This window comes from Prenolepis imparis, unplaced genomic scaffold (genome assembly GCF_030444845.1).
Source record: "Prenolepis imparis isolate NDT839.2.m4 unplaced genomic scaffold, iyPreImpa1.0 SCAF_9, whole genome shotgun sequence".
Classification (NCBI taxonomy): domain Eukaryota; kingdom Metazoa; phylum Arthropoda; class Insecta; order Hymenoptera; family Formicidae; genus Prenolepis; species Prenolepis imparis.
Genome location: NW_028141167.1, coordinates 11,438,004 through 11,456,476, shown reverse-complemented (window position 1 = coordinate 11,456,476; position 18,473 = coordinate 11,438,004). Strand labels below are relative to the sequence as shown.

Genomic DNA, 18,473 nt, shown 5'->3' with positions numbered 1-18,473 from the left:
ATGCATTGAACTATTGAATAAATCATATTGACAAGTATTCTGCGCTGAGGTGAGAATATTTATTCCTCTTTTATGACATGACCAAGAAATTGATTTCTTGCGGTATGCAAAACGACGAGATGTTCGTACATTGCAATCCATCCAGAAAAGAATGCAGAAATTTACAAGTTTATTACAATAATGTTTTGCATACCGTAATATATGCGGATAATAGCTTTTCAATGACATGTAACTTCGCGCAATTTTACCTTCGAGATTCATTATTCAAATCAGTAATTGATAAAATTACGTCCTTTTCTGGCGTGTTAATCGCAAATGTCCTTACGGTATAGAATTTTGGAAATGTGAATACTTTATAAATCATGCATCCGAAATAAATATTATACAGCAATATTAATGTAAGTAATACTTGCATATCATATTTTGGATTCTCACGATTACGGACACATATAATAATCGATAACAAATTTTTGCCTAAATTCACAGTATGGAATCTCGATAATATTGATACGCCTAAATTTAAATATTTAAATTAACAAAATTTATATAAAATAGCATGTGAATGATCTTGTGATAGCAAATATAATGACAATAAAATATTACATCAATTTTTATATGAAAATCTTAAAATGAATCTGTTTCTATTATAGACACATAGATAGTTGTATTTGTGTACGTAATTTGTAATAAAATATTTTGCTACTATTTGTTTTATATATACATTTTGGTGATTCAGCGCTGTATTTTTAATCATTATCACCTATATCAAAAAAGATTCGTTAATAACATAAAAATATATTACATCACTTACAGCAAGTACATTCGGCTTATATTCTAATTTGAAGATGTAAAGAATAAATTAGTCGTCAGTAAAATATGTTTATAAAATATTACTAAATTTAATATACTAATCGAAAATACACCAACAGTATGTTTTTAATATAAAAACAAATAGTAGTTTTGCAAAGATATGCAAGAAAATAATAATTTTGAAGAGATGCAGAAAATCCTGTTTTGACTCCTCATGAACTATATAATTTGTTTACAAATTATATAATTCATAATTACATGTCATTTTAGATTAGATTTAGACTACCTGTTGGATTAAATAACTATATAACATGTTTACAAATTTCAATATTGATAGAATTTCATCTGATGAGAAGTATTGCACTAATATACTATAAATATAGACCAATTACAATCTAAAGAAAGCTTTGTGCGCACGGCCATTTGGTATTTGACCTTGTAGCCTTAATCTGCGAACAGCTTCTCTCAAATGTTTTGGCTGTAATGGACCAGTTTCATTCTGAGCCTCCATAACATCTAAAGCTATATTTAAAGGAATAATTCAATATTAAATTCTGATAAACTAATGATATATTTTATATAGAAAGTCCATACCTTCTTCAACAATTTCACCAACAAATACTTTGGCGATTCCTGACATAGCTATGACAACATTCTGAGATACTGAACAGCCTGTTATAGTTTGCATAATCTGAAAAAATATATTTATCATTAAAATAATATATAAAATATATAAATATATAAAAAACTAAAAGATATAATATATATAAACTTTTTTAAAAATGGAGAATAGATATTTTTTTTTTACAAATAATAGCTAAAACAATACCCTTTTTATAGCAGCTTTTGGAAATGCTGATCGTCTGTACATCTCATATCTGTCCAACTGATCTTCAGTAAAATTGGATACTAATACCCTATAAAAATAAAACTATATGATTATTAATATATTCTCAAAACAATATACATATCAAATCTACACTTTAAATATCATATACATACTGCATCTTCTCTCGTTCTTCTTCCTCCAGCTCTTTCTTGCTTTTCTCTTTACTTTCCCTCCTTTCTTTTATACTGACTGGATTTGGACGAGGTAACATGATGTTATTACCAAATATATCTTCCACAATCTGTTCTTCTTCCTTAACAATTTCTTGTTTCACAATTTCTACTTCGTCCGTCACAATTGGGCACATAGAATTTGATCCTGTATTTTCATTCTCTTCTATATCTGATTGCGATTGTGAACTCATCGCATCTGATTCTACCTATATGAGAAAAATTTATTTTTTAAATATTAAAAATCTATACAAATACTATAGAGATTTAATTTTTTCAATAATATATATACTTTGACTTGTATACAATCAACATCCATAGCTTCGTTATCTTTAGATCCTGAATTTTGTGAAGGACTGTTTTTATCATCTTTTTCCTCGATATCATGCTCGATGTTATGCTCGCTCTCGTCGCCAGAGTCTTCCTTCCCAAAGATATTATCCATTATTTTGCCTGATTTGAAAAAAATAATACAATATAAGTATTATAGAAATACTAGCGCATAACACAGATTTACATATTAGAAACATGTTAATGTTGTTTTATTAATCAACAATAAATAGTAATTTTAATAAATTTGTTTCTTCAAAATCTTATACAATGCTTCTTATTAATATGCAATATATATTTTGCAAGTTAGTACATGTGATATTTACATTAAACGTAATAAATGTACCAGATTTTGATGCAGCATACACTAATGCACTATTTATCAAGATAATAAAATGATCTTTCTGTCAATAATATTAATTAAAATGCAATATATTCAGCGGGAAATAGCAACAAACAGTACATAACGATAAACACGCAAACATGCGATATACCGTCAAGTGTCAATGAATACATAGATACATAGATTGTCGACTCGATTATTCAACTCTTGACGTTGCAAATGTGAGAGCGTTTATGATCGGCCAATCAGAGACCGAGGATTTCTTTGTCCCGAGTCCTGATTGGCCAATCGAGTTTCACCTAAGTGGAATATTTCCGAACAATCTAGAATGCTGCTGCATTCAGGATGCACTTTGCATTTCCGACTATTCGCTATCAACGTTCACGTGCATCGGTTCGCGCAAGTACGATGAGTGTGCAAATGAATATAATAATTAGCGAGCCGCCGAAAGTCCGCGAAAGGTACGAGCAACAACATAAAACATAGGGTCCAATTCTTGAATGTCGGCGACTTCTGAGTTCGTCGCGGAGAAGACGCCAAGGCGCCATCGTCGTTCGATGGCGATCTATTCGTGATCGACGTTCACGCGCATCGCCGGTCCGCGCAGGTACGATGAGTGTGCAAACGAATATAATAATTAGCGAGCCGCCAAAAGTCCGCGAAAAGTACGAGCAACAACCTAAAACATAGTGAGCAACAACATAAAACATCGTGAGCAACAACATAAAACATCGTGAGCAACAACATAAAACATCGTGAGCAACAACATAAAACATAGGGCCCAATTCTTGAATGTCGGCGACTTCTGAGTTCGTCGCGGAGAAGACGCCAAGGCGCCATCGTCGTTCGATGGCGATCTATTCGTGATCGACGTTCACGCGCATCGCCGGTCCGCGCAGGTACGATGAGCGTGCAAACGAATATAATAATTAGCGAGCCGCCAAAAGTCTGCGAAAAGTACGAGCAGCAACCTAAAACATAGTGAGCAACAACATAAAACATCGTGAGCAACAACATAAAACATAGTGCCCAATTCTCGAATATCGGCGACTCGGTGCGTCGCGGGGAAGACGCCATTTTGTCGTTCGATGAGGCCCTTCGATAAGTGGTCTTGAAAACGGCGACGCGAAATTGGAGCGTCGGTTTTTCTCGCGCGCGAATAAGCTCTCGCGATTTCGCGTTTTACCGAAACGCGTCAAAAATGTGATGGTTAAAACCCGGGCGTCGCCGCGCGTCGCGAACGGAAAAAAGTAACGCGAGTGCAAGTGTTGGGAATAAGCTTCTTCTACATTCTACGAGGACAGACGCAGAGGTTGGTTTTTATACTTTTATTCTGATCACTGAAACTTTGCGAGAATCGCATTAATTATATATGTATTAATTCACAATGAATGGTCTGAGAAATGAATCTATATACACCTACATATTCCTATTCTGAAATTCTATTTTATTTTTTCATCTACACATACATATATATTTGCAAACAATATAATTGATCGCAGCTATTACTCTGACATCGTCTCTCTATATTAAATAATATTTCAATATTATTCCAATTAAAGTATATAATGTTAATATTAAATTCCTATTTCTCTCGTATTTTGGCTCTAAATTAATTTTATATACATAATAAATATCCGAACTTTCTCTCTCTCTATCAGAGAGAACTCTCTCTCTCTCTCGAATACATAAGTATGTTCGCAATGTTATCGATAGTCAATCATATCACATTTCTCTGTATATTCTTGAATGGGTTATCATGAAATTCTGTGTCGCGCGAATCTCTTGCAATACTTGATCGATGACAGAATATGGCCGGTCCGTTACTAGTTGCGAAAGCGGCCGCCTGGTGGCGCCGGCAAGTCCGCGGCGAGACAGACAGGCAGGCGACGGTGTCGCGCGACGCCGAAGTATTTGTCAATATTCTGCTCGGGATTTTCGGCGTTCTGCGTGTCGGAGCGCGCGTGCAACGCGCCGTGTAAACGTTATATCCGCGCGCGTCCGCGTTCTTTTACGGGAGAGACGCCGTGCGTTCCTCGAATTTCGCGTCTGTGTTGCCGACCGTGTGCTTCCCGGGCGGGCGGGCCGTTTCTCTCTCACCTTCGCGTTTTCCAAGAGAGAACGGACGGGTTGCCGTCCGAACGAACCAACGAACGAACCAACGAACGAGCGCAACGCGACGTTGCGAACCTGGCCGAGCGAACGAGTTCGGGAGTATAGTAGTGTGTGTAAGTAATAGTACTAGTAGGATACCTGTGTGCGACCGTTAACGCGAGTGACGATATCCCCGCCGAAACGGGGGGGGCAGGGGAGGACGGATCACGATACAGTGACGTATCTCGCGGATAATACGCGCGAAGCAGCAGCCGGGAGCGGCGGCGACGACGATCGTGATACCTACTTATATCCAGCCACGGAACGTCCTTCTCCTGCCCACGAATGTGGTCCGCCACCGGGCATTAAGATGTGAGTACATTTGCTTTTGCGGTATGTACCGCAGAGTCTCTCTCTTTCTCTCTTTCTCTCTCTCTCTCTCTCTCTCTCTCTCTCTCTCTCTCTCTCTCTCTCTCTTTTTCTCTCTCTCTCTTTTTCTCTTTCTCTCTCTCTTTCTCTCTCTTTTTCTCTCTCTTTTCTCTCTCTCTCTCTCTCTCTCTCTCTCTCTCTTTCTCTCTCTCTCTCTCTCTCTCTCTCTCTCTCTCTTTCTCTCTCTCTCTTTCTTTCGCTCGCGAGCATGGACGAGCTATGGCGAGTGATGGCCCTACGAGAGAAAGGGTTTCGTCGACGATAAACGTCGACGCGGTTAGGCCGCGGCCTCGTCGACGGTATTGTTATAAACACGAACCGGTTCGCTGTGCATGCAGGTTTTCTACATATACATATATGTATACGTATACGTATGCGCTTTGTGAATGTGCATATATAAGGTGTCTCAACATTTTCTAACGAATAATTTCGTGACCGTTTCTCGTAAAAAAATTAAGACGAATTCTTTCTTAATGAAAATTTACTAGCCTCTTTAAATTTTTTATGATCGAGACTTTGATAATTATAATATGTGTACATGTCAAATCTCAAATAAAACCTCTCGCGAGAGTAAAGGCTAGGAAAGTAAATTGGATGATAAATGTTTCATTATTAAGGCTCCTGATCTCTCTTATTGACTTCATACTGAATTATAACGTCAGAAGTGAAAAATCATATGAATTTTATTCTTGCGAAATATATCGAAATAAGTTTTTTTCAGTATGACTACTCGTATTCGATAATATGAATTAATAAAATATCGAAGACTCTCCTTTTGATTCGTAAATTAATAAATAACTGTAAATCTTGATCAATTATCATAAAGTTTATTTTCAGCGAAAGGCTGATTAATTCACGAATCAAAAAGAGAGTTTTTGGTATATTTTATTGAATCATATTCTCAAACATGAGTAATCGTATTTAAAACAAATTTACATGTATTTCGCAAGAATAAAATTCATATAATTTTTTCCTTCTGACTTTAAAATTCAATATGGTTGCAGTCGCCTTAATTAATTCTCTGATAGGTCCAAGAAAAAAACTATCGGTCGATTCCGAGATTTTTACAAACGAGATTCCGTGTATCTGTCGATTCTTGGACACCTTGTATACGACGTCGCCTACGCTCGCGCGTGCATGCGCATCGGTATAAGTGCGCGCGCCGTTGCTCCATTCGTGTGTTCGACACACATGTGTGCTCTTTCTCTTTCTCTCCATATGTCTGTGTCTTTCTCTCCTTCTCTCTCGTTCCATCTCTTTCTCTTTCTCTAACGCCGCATTTAAGGGGATATACGTGACAGGTACATGCGCGCGTGGAACCGGTCGGCCGACACTTTGGACGCCGCTTTTTGCAAAAGGGCCGATCTACTCCGTCCTCTTGTCCCCTTCCTCTCTCCCCTTTTGCCATTTATATCCTCTTCCCTTTGTACCCTTCACCTTCCTGTCCGCGGTTCTCTTCTTGTCTAATCGCGATTCGCTCTCGCGTGCAACTGGAGTAAGATGTGAGAAATAAGAAAGAGTTAAGGTACAAAATTATACAGGAGGGATCAATTGAGAAAAGCCGATGTAAAGAATAAACCGAATGAATGATATGGAGACCAGAAGTATCGTGAACATTATTGGAAACATATTGTCGTTGTCATTGCTTAAAAATAAATACTTGACGAACGTAAAAAGTATATTGCCGATCTGTATTATCTATAGCCACATCAATTAAATTGGATTTTAATTTTTAACTGTCTTGCAGTCATTCTCAAAATTTAGGCATACGAAATTAATATTATTTATTATTAATGGATTACCAAATTTCATGTAAAAAAGTTTCAGTCAACTTTGCATCTGCATATATTATTTACAATTCAATATCTGAGAATTAAAAAAAAACAGAATCTTAAGAAAATAAAGTGATCTAACGTATGATTATATAAGAGTTTGGTACAGTTATCTAATTTCAATTATCTATAATTAAAAATATATACTATAATACTAAGAGAGTTTTCTGTTAGAATTTACCCTGAAAATCATGATAATCGTGGAACAATATGGTATGGAAAGAATAAAAATAATAATATCTATCACAATAAAATATAAAACATATTTGATCAATTTTACTATGCAGTTTAGTAAAATTAATCAAACATGTTCTATATTTTATTGTGATAGATATTATTTTTATTGTGATAAATATTAATCAGAGAAATTCTCAAAATTCTTTCCATACCATATTGTCCCACAATTACCATAATTTTCAGGGTAAATTCTAAGACAAAATTCTCTCAGTGTACATATATTATATAATTTCTTAATATTTATTTGAATTCATCTGATTTAATTTTCGAATATATAATTTAATTATCAACCAAAGAAACTAAAAGTAGCACAAATGTAAATTAAATTTTTATTTGATCGAATTTAATCAATTTGGGTTTAGACCCGAGAGATGGACCAAAGTTATATATATAAACACGATCCATACGAAAGCGCAGCTCTAAGCAACGACGTCGACCAAGATAGTTTTCTGCTCGATCGTTGGTCCTTATCGTCAGACCACCCTGGACGCGTATATATCTCGAACGTTGCATCTACCTGTCGACGTATAAGGCGCGTGCTGTCTGGGAGGGTACAAAACTGAAGGTGGACGGTCGTTGGCCGGGAGAGAAACGACCTGAGTCTCGACGTAGGGAGAAAACGAGATGGGGAAAGAGAGACATAAGGAGTGAAAGAGAAAGAAGGAGAGAGAGAGCTGTTTTATGCAGCTACGCTCTGCCAATTCTCTCTTATTCGCGAGCGTTTTTAGAGAAGTCGCGGATTTTTACATTGGTCTACGATGCATTGTTGCACTCTGTACTTTGAGATTATGAGCGTGCGATTTATAGAATTATAATTGACGTAATATATAATTTCATGCATCTTTCTCTTTCTCTCTTTCTTCCCCTTGCATAATATGGCGTGGCAAATAAATATTTATGGTATCGCGCGAATAAAAGGTAAAAGAACGCAAAGATCGGTAAATCAGTTCATGTAATCGTTGCATGTTACGTTATTACACAAGTGCACATGCACGTTACGTTACCGTATTATTGTAAGCGCGATAAGAAAATTATACGCAGTGCTCGGGGTCAGTTTGATTTCTGAAGTGCTTCCTATATAGTTAAACGTTCTCTAGATACACGAAGTGCCCGTGCTAAACTAAAATACACGGGCAAACTGTTTGATTTCGTCAAACTGTACAATACAAACCGTTTAATATAGACGAAACATTTAAGCACAAACTGTTCTATGCGCAATTGTTGAATATTCAGAAACGCCAGTCTTTCGAAGTATGCACGTTGCAACAAATAGTTTATTAGTTTTATTTTTATTTTATGATTTATAGGAAAAAAAATTTATAAGTTTTATTGGATTTTCAAATTTATTTATTCATATTTATTATAAAATAATAAAAACTTTAGAAAAAGATCTAAAAATATGTTTAATTAATTATTATTTTTTAATTTAGGAAATTCATGTATAACGATATAGATAAAAGCAGTAACTTAATTTTTATTAATTTATATAATATAGCATTAAATGATACTTGTAAAATTATAGAAAATGCTATATATAAAGTATGAATGAATATATTTGCACGCTCATCTGCAATAAAATAGTGATAATAAACTAAAATTAAAATTGTGGTTTTAAAATTCAATTTGAAATTATTATGCATTTTATATAGCTTCTTATACATAAATATAAATCCGAAAGTATCGAGCGAAAAAATTTGACTTGATTCAACTGCATGAGCACATCACGTGATTATATATGAAATGCGATTTATTGCGGTTCAATCAGAGTTATTTATAACGTTTTTAAGGAAAAATTACACACACCATCGGTCATATTGTTAGAAATAATCACGACTCGCGGTTAGATCTACTTTCGATTTCGATTCGCGTCGTATAGCTTTTGTTTTAACTTACCGCGATCTCTTACGCCTCGTCTGCCTCCCCTTATCGATCATAAGTTGATAATGAATGCATAAATCATATAAGAAAGGTTTTATCTTTGTTGCAAATTATAATATAGAATATAGGAGAAAAGAAACAATAAAAATTTTATTAAAAATAATATATCGATTCATATAATATAATATTTGATTATAATTATTTCCTTATTTCTAATTTGCAATCATCTCCATGTAGTTATAATTGTTTTTTCATCATTTAAAAATATGAATTACAAGTAAAGCTCTTTTTAAATTCAGGATCGATATTTTTTCTATGAAAAGAAAATTACTTGAGATTATGACTTGATAATTTCTCAAAGCATGTTATTAATATTAAGTTAGATTCAAGGATATTCTTTATGCACATGTTCTTCGGAATGAAAAGAATTAAACTGCTACATAAAATGCTATTTGATTGGTGCACACAAAACGAATATATGCACATGAATATATTCTTTTGTGTAGCTATTAGCTATATTTAACTTTCGCTAACTAAGCAACAAGGTCGCAATATGAATCATCGGATATCGTCGATTTGAAAACAAAATGGGGAAATTTTATGATGTGATAACTTAAACTGTGAAGAAAAGAATTTCTTTATCTTTACGAAAAAAAGTTTTAGTTTATTCTGGATAAAATCAAACTTTTTTAATAAAGAATTTTAAACATTTTTCATAAAATATGTTAAACCTTTCGGTTTTGATATTTATTACATATACTTTAAACTGGAATAATATTTTTTGACAGAAATCAGCTGATAACTGTCAAAACATATTAATCGAGTTTAAGGAATTGTAACATATTATATAAAACATTATTATTTTAATTTTTATAACATTCTTATTTTAGAAATTAATTAGCAAATTAACGCTTTAATCAGCTGATGTCAAAAAATATCAATAAAGCGTTAATTTGCTAATTAAATTTTAAAATAATATGTTATAAAATGTAAAGTAGTAAAATGTGTTGTAAGTAATATGTTATAATGACTTATCTGCGATTAATATTTTTTGACAGAAATCAGCTGATAACTGTCAAAAATATTAATCGAGTTTAAAGAATTACGACATATTTTATTTAAAACATTATTATTTTAATTTTTATAACATTATTTTAAAAAATAATTAGCAAATTAATTCTTTAATTAGCTGATTCTCTTAAAAATAGGTGTTAATTTCTTAATAAAATTTTAAAATAAAAGTATGTTATATATAAAAATTAAAATCATATGTTTTAAATAATGTTATAATTTTTTAAACTCGATTAAAATTTTTGACAGTTACCAGCTGATTTCTGTCAAAAGATATTAATCGCAGATAAATCATTATAACATATTACTTACAACACATTACTACTTTACATTTTATAACATATTAAGTATGTTTTTTTATCTAAAAATTGCAGAACTCTTTCAAAAAATAAGCAGGAACTATATAACTATTTAAAAGAACCTTAAAACTCTGCTCAAAACTATTAGAACTCGATGTGTAAAAAAGTGTGAAGTTGGCACCCCAATTTTTTGAAAATGATTTTCGTTATTGTAATGACCGGAACTATTTCTAAAAATTATCAAGAACTCTTTCTATGGTTCTAAATAACTCAGAACTTTTAACAGAACTATGATAGCATAACATAGGGGTGCCAACTTCACACACCCAATCGAGACAGCTAATTAGCATTGTGAGAAAGTGACACAACAACGCCAATAACATGTTTTTATTTAGAGAGAGAGAGAGAAAGGGATTATAAAAATCATATCTACGAATTTTATCTTTGTATATATATACTTAAATATACAATATAAAAACAAAAATATTTATAATTTCTTACCATGAATATATTTGCAATATTCTCATAAAACTTTTAACAAAAGCTATATTGCAAAATTGAATATTGAATTGAATTAAAAATATTTAATTAAATTTTTTTTCTGAAAACTAAAATATTTGAAATAAATTGGAAATATAAAATAAATAAAATAATATTTTTTTATACATATATGTCTATAAAAATAATTATACAATTTTTCTGACGTTTTTCACGAAGTTTGTCATAAATATCTTATATCTTGCTGATTATATACAATTCACACGATTTTGTTTTGTGTATAAAAATTCGAATATATCGCGGAAAAATACGCGTTGTGTCGCATATCGCCGATTAATAGATACATAATCGATGCCAGTCCGAAAAGTCAATGCAAGTCGCACACATTCTCTCCGGTGTGTTCGCTGCAGTTTGTATCATCCGTGTGCGTTGTGCGAGCAAGGCAGCAATTGGCGTCGGAGGTCAACATACCGTTATAGCTGCGCGTCGTCGTCTCTATTTCGCAGACCGGACTGTGCTCGAATGACGACGTCGCTGCCACCGCCGCCGCCGCCGCAATACGCATGATGCACTGCGTGTGCGCTACATTGTATTGCACCGACCCGCGTGCGTAATTGCACGAAAGCGTAATTATTCGCGACAATAAACGCGCACGCGCACAAATGCCCTGTCCAGAAACACTATAACTGTCTCAGATAACAAAAAAGATAGAGAGAGAAATATATATATTCTATATATGTACAAATATATTTATCGAGAGAGAGAAAGCGAGAGAGGGGAGATTGTGGCGGAAGCTGTGATCCAATGAATGCTTCTCTGATCACTGCAGTACGCCGGTGAAATGCATCAACAATCCTCGACCATCGGGCATGAAATCTCCCCGGTGTTCGATTTCCATCGAACTGTCACTATATTGTGTGACAAGTTTCTTTTTTTAATTCTTTTTTTTATTTTCTTTGTTTTTATCTTAATCTTTCGATGTGTTTTGTTGGTGAATAAATCTTATTATTATTAGCACACGGTATTTTTTTAAATGAATTTTTAAATGAATAGTACACTCTTCTGATGATTTGTTTGTCCCGTTTTTGAAATTATTGAGAGTTACTGGTAATTTTTTATTTTTATTTTTATTATATTTATTATAGAAATATCGTAAATCATGTCTTGTATATCATTATTTTGATTCAGTTACCTGTGCAATATCGAAATGTTAGTAAAATTGGATCGGAATTCAGCGCATCTTATTTATTTTTTTACAAGTACAAAATATAGTGAATTTGTTTCAAATGACAACGAAGGCATCGCGATACAGTGTGATTATGCGCAAATGAAAGCAAAACTGAATCGACACATGCCAAATTGTATGTGTTACAATCGATGTAAATTATAATTTCTCATGCATCTTGAAAATTACTTATATGCAAAATAAATTAAATATTAAATGATACTCAGCTTATATATACGTAATAATATAGAAAATAATGAAGAAACAACTAATTGTTATTATTTATTTCATTAAAAATAATTTACATTAAAAAATCTCTCTTTTTCTTTCTCAGCTTAAAAAAAAATATCTACCTAAAGAATTTTTTTAAATATTGAAATAAAATTGTATAAAGAGAAGAGCGTACATATTCCTCGATGTCTAAAATATTTAGTTCTTTTTTATGATAAAAGTCCAAATGTATGTAAAAATCGCGTCAATATAAATTTTATAATTGATGTTGCAGGTGTGAAGAGGCGACGGAAGTGGAGACGCATCATCAGCAAACGGCAGCCACGACGATGGGCGTCGCTGAGGACGAGACACCGTCTTCCCTGACTTCATCACACCCGAACACCAACAATCCCAACCAGGAAGGTGAGTCTGCACACTTTATCGCTTAATCGAAAGTTGCGCAGAATGAGGACGTTTATCTCTTCTGATATATTTCTCACGTAGCTATTTTCGAAATTTTCTACGCACGCAAGTGTCGTGTAGATATCGTATACGTTGTATCTTTCGAATTCCCTCCAATGAAAAATTTTAATATCGTACACTTGAGCACGATGCGGCAAAGAACAAAAATCGTAATGTCGGGATTGGCCGATTTGTGCCAGCGTGCACTCAAGTGTAGCGTTCTTGTGCTGCATAAGAATAAGCGCAAAGAATGAAAGTCACGTTGCTGCTCTGCAGCTGTTCTCGAGTGTGTTTTGTCGCTTTTATCCCATCGCAATGTGTCTTGACCCTTATCCCATTTATTTTTTTTATGCAGAACATTACTCTTTATCCTATACGATATTTCTTTATTTGTGCAACGCACAAAAAAATTGGATCGTAATAAATGCATTATCTTATATACTTCAAATGAAAATTTTTGTGTTCGGAAAGTAAATAATTTACTAAAATATTCTAATATTAAAATGCTTTTTTTGTATTTTTTTTCATTCTAAATCTCTTTTATAATATATATATTCTGCGATATAAAATAATATTTTTATATTAATTGATAAACACACATATCGTATGTTAACATTCTACATTCAGTTTGACCAGCTAGGGACAAGCTAGTTTATGCAAAATCTGTAATTAGGAATGAAATAATATATATATTGCATTGCATCGAATTAATCAGATTCTATAAAAATTTAAATGACACAATTTAACTGAAGCAAATGAATGTATTTTATAAACAAAAAATGTCCATCTTTCCATCGTTAACATTTATACTAGATTTTTGTACTATTTATCAATCTGCTTTCCCCATCTGACTTTATTTCTACGAGACTACGAAAGAAAAATCCGCTCATTAATCGCTTTAATCATCCCGTCGCGGAAGTTCGCAACGCGACACGATAGAATCGTCATCCGCCTCTTCTCGACGGTGACCGTCGCGAAACGGTGCCTTACCCTTGTCTTTCGTTCCGTGATAGATTGCGATCGCGGAAGGGTAACGAGCTGGGCAGACGCAAAGTGCCTCGCCATATTTTTTTTTCTTTTTTTTCCGCGTGGCACGTTCGAGACGTGTTTAGAATATCGTCGGATTCGGCTTCGCCTTGAATGAATAAGCATATAGTCATTCCTCGTCTAAAAGAGGAGCTTTACGAAAAAGGAGCCGAAAGGCCAACCGGTCCCGAATAATAGCGAGCTTCTTATCGCTTTCTCATCGTAGAGAGCGAAAACGTCGTTGAGCTTTATGTCAAATTGAACTTTTCGTACAAAAAGATGCGAGACACTCGCGCGAAAAAGCGCATTTAGAAAATTGAGTTAAATTAAACTGTACCTACTTTTAGCCAAAATTACAAACGAATTGATAGTCTTTATAATTTATGTTTTATTATTTATTATTTATTTATGCTTTATTTATGCTTTATTTTTTTACCTGTGTAAAATTTTAATAATTAGTTTATTAATATAAATAATTGAATCCAAAAATTGGTCTAAATTGATTTAAGCTGGAATCAGACTAATCCAATATGATTTACATTAATTTATTGCTATACTTGATGCAATATACTTCTGTCAAAATCTCAAAAGTTATAAGTAAAGTTTTCTTTTAGTTTAGCAATTTAAATATTTTGATTTTTTTATCTTTATATAATTAATGCGTTATTCTATTTAAAAGTAATTTATTACAAATAAACCGTAAAGCTGCGTCTTTCTTAGAACAGGTTTTTTTCGCTCTCGTTGCGTGTCATTGAAGTTTCGCTCTCGCGTAATTTTTTTTCTTACGTTACGGCGGCACGATATGTCATTGCCATAATTAATTTGAATTTACTGTCGGCTGCTCGCGCGAAGTTTATACCGCGGTCATATAGTCGCGACGCGCTGCAACGTCCTGTCGTCCGGCCACGTCGAGTTTCAATGGGGTTTATCTAAGCTACGATGTAACGTCACGCGTGCAATGCCACCGTGCTCGACCGTGCATGTCCACAGCACGTAGAAGCCTCGAGCTAATATTCTCCGTGAAAGATTTTTCCTACCGGACAAATATTTCGAAGGGATTCTGCGGTAACTTCGCATCGCGTATAAATACAAAAGCTAAGAGCAAGTGCAACTTGTAATCATCTGATTAATAATAACAACGTGCTTTCTCTTATAACATATTTCAACAGTAATTTATACAATACTATAATTTTAAGAAAATATTCAAGTTTTTTTAATTCTATGAACGAGATTAATCTCAATTTGTATGTTTGTCATTAATGAAACCGTGACACAATTGGGGTGTAAGATATATTTTCATATACATATATATTTGTAATCATATCTCGAAAATATTTAACTCACCAATTTTATATTGACTCTGTAGGGAAACTCTTATGTGCGCACAATCGGTGATTTATAAAATTAAATTATTAAACACGCATTGTGCATTGTATATATATACTAAAACTTTAGACATTAAATGTACATTGAAAGAATTTTCTCTTAGAATTTACTCTGAAAATCATGGTAATCATGGGACAATATAGTATGGAAAGAATTTTATGAGAATTTCTTTAATTAATATTTATCACAATAACAATAATAAAACATGTTTGATTAATTTTACTAAACTGCATAGTAAAATTAATCAAACATGTTTTATATTTTATTGTGATGAATATTATTATTTTTAATGTGATAAATATTAATCAGAGAAATTCTCATAAAATTCTTTCCATACCATATATCGTTCCATGATTACCATGATTTTCAGGGTAAATTCTAAGAGAAAATTCTTTCAGTGTACGATATTATACATATGTTTCTCTATATTATATTTTCTTCCATCTTTTCTCTTTTTACTATTTTTTTTACCTCTATTAAATAATTTGATGTCGAGCTATTCTCTCTCGCATAGAGAAAGTCTGATTATGTAGCACTTTTTCTTCGCTGCTGTAAATCCAAATCCGCGTCTTGTTATCGCAGATAATCCGCGATGAAACGCGGCAGTATGAGCACGCGAATAATCTTGATACAGCTGTGAACAGCGAGCGACGAAAGGTAGTGCAGTTATAGTGTAGGCGCGCCTCGCTTTCTCCAAACTGTCATAATTATTCAGCGAAGAAAATGATTCTCCTCTTTCCTCCAAGTCCCCTCGACACGGCTCTTATTTAGCAGAACTCGCTTAAGCGGTGCGTGCTACACGGCGTGCTTTAAATGCGTCTTTATCGAGTCACGTTGTATATACGCACCGCATTCTCAGAACGCATAATTTTGCAAGCCGCGATTATGTAGCGCGGGTCCATTGAACCATACATGCGATGCGATGTGACGCGATGCCGTTCTTGACTCTCCGAAGTGCAATCATGTCTCGGATGCACTCGCGTTCGTGAGTCATAGATGCTTCAATTAATGAAACACTGATGCTTTCACTAAATCAGCGAGTCCCATTATACGTTAATTGATACTTTGTATACAGAAAAAGATCAGTACTAATAGTCGAGAAATAAAAACTGCGAGAATAAATTATTATTAAGACATTATACTAAAAAATATTATATTTAAGCATTTTAATGTTATCAATATCTATTAAAGTATATATACGTATATACTTTTGTAATAGATATTAATTATATTTATTGTATCACATTAATATATCATTAAAGAATTTTTTCGTAACGAATCAGTTGTAAAAAAAGATCAAAAGATTTTCAAATACATAATAAAAATTCTTTAATGTCTTAATTTTTGTAAATTTTAAAATCAATTTTAAAACGTAAATTAATATTATTTTTTGATTATCTTTAAAACATTTTTTTATTTTACAATTTAATGTTTGAAGAGTTTCTATGTTTAAAAATTAACTCGTGCCTTCTTTCTGAAATCACTGATTCAATTATAGTATAATATCAATGCAGCAGAAAAAATAAATACATTTATTAGTATCTATTATTATAAAAAAGTACAAAATGCTATTGATAATGTTAAAATATATAAAAATATTTTTCAAAGTAATGTTTTAATAATAATTAAAAATATATTATAATGCCTCGACATAGTACAATGCATGCAATAATTTAATGCGCGCATTGTCATATGTCGAGGCAATATATCGCTGATATCGAATCATTCTATGTCAACAGATATAAACTTTTACTCATTCGGTACTTTCGTTATCTTAACAGATGAATTCATCGCTTGCCATATGGCAACGACACTTTATACTTTACAAACTGCAAACAACGCTAGACTATATTGATATTAGAAGAAGAGAGAAAAGATAAACAGATAACCTTATCACGGTTTATCCTTGATATTGAACATGACTCAGTTGAATCTGTTATATAATGAATTTTTTTATTTCTCTCAGCATATAAATAGAAATTTTTATATTCCGTCAATATGAATTCATTTGTAAGTCTTTCATTAAAGTAAGCTATGATTATAAAACTAAAATGTATCCATCAACTTTATTTTATATTTTTTTAAGAATATATAAAACATAACGCATATATGCATTAGAATTAGAGAATCTTTTTCAAAACTATTTTTAAAAAGTACACTTCTCTCTCTCTCTCTCTTTTATTCTCGATTCATTTAAATATCATGCAAAATTTGTGAAAAGGGGTATTTTTATTTTGTACGAGCAAGAAGTATTTTAACTCTTAATTAAAATCAAGTTGTTTAAATTTTTTAAATAAAGAAAGATATGTTTCTTTATAATAACTTAAAACAAATATATTAATCAAGTATGTTGACACATCTATATAATGTAATTAATATGTCAATTTGTATTTAATTGTATTGTCAGAAGCACGTTTATTCTAATTGATTATATATCGAAGACGATCGATTTCATTTCTATACTACTAGTCTCGAAAATCTCGAAGGTTATTCGCAACGAGAGGGTTTTTATATCGGGAAACTCGTTACCAGGTCAAGTCGGAGGTTGACCATTGAACTTGCCCCGAAGAGATGGATGGTGACCGTGTTGCATCGGCCCGATTCTGGGTTGCGTCGCTTCGTTTTACCATTTACTTGCGTTATTCGTCCTTCATTTTCAAGACCGTTAGTTGAAGATATGCGTACACGATCCCGGTTTACAGCGAATAAAGTTGCGAAGGGGATTATTGAAATATATATTGCATTTATTTTATAAAACATTTAAAACTGCTTCTTTGAATCGCTTGTTTATAGCGCTTACCTATAAGCTGTCGTAAAAAATGCATGCATTAATATTAAATGCATTTTTAAAACCTCTTTAATTTAACTGCGTTAAAACTTTAACTATTAATAATTTAAATTTAGTATTTTTTTTTAAATTATTATTAACATTTCCAATAGGTATTTATATAATGATTGAAATCTTGAAACATTTTTTTAAAGGAATACATTTTTCAAGTTTTCTGCATAATTATACATATTAATTTTTTAAACATTATTAGCTTTATTTTTTTCAAATTTACATAATCAATGTGAAAGATTTAAATCTAACTTTACTAAAAACTAATTTTGAAAATTGAACATAAAAAATATAAGTGTTGCATTTTTTTTTCAAATATTTGATCTTACAAATATCAGTGAATCTAAAATACAACGAATATATAGAATCGGATCAAACTGCTAATTAATATAAACTATATAAAATCTTAGATAAAAACTGATCTTGCTCTTAATGCAATATA

General features: G+C 32.5%; 2 protein-coding genes across 6 annotated transcripts in view; one reads left to right on the top strand and one right to left on the bottom strand.

Annotated features, from left to right (window-relative positions):
- Nucleotides 1-551: 551 nt before the first annotated feature.
- Nucleotides 552-2,720, bottom strand: Taf11 (TATA-box binding protein associated factor 11). Of its 2 annotated transcripts, none has more exons than XM_083046778.1 (6): nucleotides 2,526-2,720; nucleotides 2,162-2,322; nucleotides 1,813-2,078; nucleotides 1,640-1,727; nucleotides 1,405-1,501; nucleotides 552-1,332 (listed from the first exon to the last, which is right to left on the bottom strand). In XM_083046778.1, exons 2-6 carry the CDS (start codon nucleotides 2,312-2,314, stop codon nucleotides 1,199-1,201), a joined length of 738 nt encoding a protein of 245 aa, XP_082902904.1. In that variant the 5' UTR covers nucleotides 2,315-2,322; nucleotides 2,526-2,720; the 3' UTR covers nucleotides 552-1,198. The 2 variants fall into 2 exon arrangements, with proteins under 2 accessions (XP_082902904.1, XP_082902905.1); XM_083046779.1 differs by having other exon boundaries at nucleotides 2,546-2,720.
- A 1,115-nt stretch (nucleotides 2,721-3,835) lies between these two features.
- Nucleotides 3,836-18,473, top strand: part of Trc (Serine/threonine-protein kinase tricornered) — a 131,616-nt gene continuing 116,978 nt past the window's right edge. Inside the window, exons 1-2 of one of the 4 annotated variants that reach the window (XM_083046773.1) lie at nucleotides 3,836-3,854; nucleotides 12,611-12,741. In XM_083046773.1, the coding sequence (XP_082902899.1) occupies nucleotides 12,666-12,741 (76 nt within the window). In that variant the 5' untranslated portion in view covers nucleotides 3,836-3,854; nucleotides 12,611-12,665. Of the gene's footprint in view, nucleotides 3,855-4,432; nucleotides 5,009-12,610; nucleotides 12,742-18,473 lie in introns of those variants that run through there. The other 3 variants (XM_083046769.1, XM_083046774.1, XM_083046775.1) reach the window with 3 other exon arrangements.